The following is a 730-nucleotide window of genomic DNA, read 5'->3' as shown; positions in this document are numbered from 1 at the left end:
CACAGAAAAATACACAAATGCGAAGAGCATACATTTTCCGAATAATCTACCTATAAAAGATTCCCAGTCACGTAGCATTTGTGGATGGTGAATTCCTTGGTTGTAACAAGATTTGCACTCAGCCCAAAGCATGCTCTGTGACAGAGAGGCAGAGCGACTCAAGGCGGTCCGTGATATCATTGTCTGCTGGGTCCGGCGACGACGGAGGGGGCCCGAGGTGCGAGTAGGACGTCGCCGGGGAGAAGTGCGGCTCGAGGACCGTCCCCGAAGTCCCTGAGGCTCCCGAGAGGCGGAGGTCACTGCACGCGGTGGTGCCGGGGGCGAGGCTCGTGGTGGGCGGGGGCACGGAGCGCGCATGGCCGCTCAGAGGTAACTGGTGGGGACGGGACGGGGCCGAGCGGGTCCTCTGCAGCGTGATGTGGGGCCGCAACTGCTGCGGAGCGAGAAGACGATACTCAGGCATGTATCATCAGTCACAGTGGCAGGAAATTATTTAAATATTAACCGAGTGATATTTTGCTTCGGTTCGGAATTGAATGAAAAGTGTGCACTTGCTTATCTCTTTGTTTTCTGATCAAATTAAAGACACAAATGGGCACTTACCTCAGAAGGGGTCTCCTGCAGCGAAGGTCGTTTGGCAAGGAACTGTTGCGGAGACAGCAGGCCGCCAACGCCGAGTGAGGGCAAGCCCGGCAGGCTGTTCCGAGGACTCATGAGGCCCCCGAGACTC

General features: G+C 56.3%; 1 protein-coding gene across 1 annotated transcript; it reads right to left on the bottom strand.

Moving 5' to 3' along the window:
- LOC119588397 lies at positions 1–724 on the bottom strand (the record flags this gene model as incomplete). The annotated part of the gene is given in 2 exon segments (XM_037937077.1): positions 1–433; positions 604–724. Coding segments are annotated over 2 exon segments (426 nt in total). The 5' UTR covers positions 715–724.
- Between the last annotated feature and the right edge of the window lie 6 nt (positions 725–730).

Source organism: Penaeus monodon, chromosome 23, assembly GCF_015228065.2.
Source record: "Penaeus monodon isolate SGIC_2016 chromosome 23, NSTDA_Pmon_1, whole genome shotgun sequence".
NCBI classification, from domain to species: Eukaryota; Metazoa; Arthropoda; class Malacostraca; order Decapoda; family Penaeidae; genus Penaeus; species Penaeus monodon.
The sequence above is the reverse complement of the archived record's forward strand: the minus strand, read 5'-3'. Positions and strand labels throughout refer to the sequence as shown.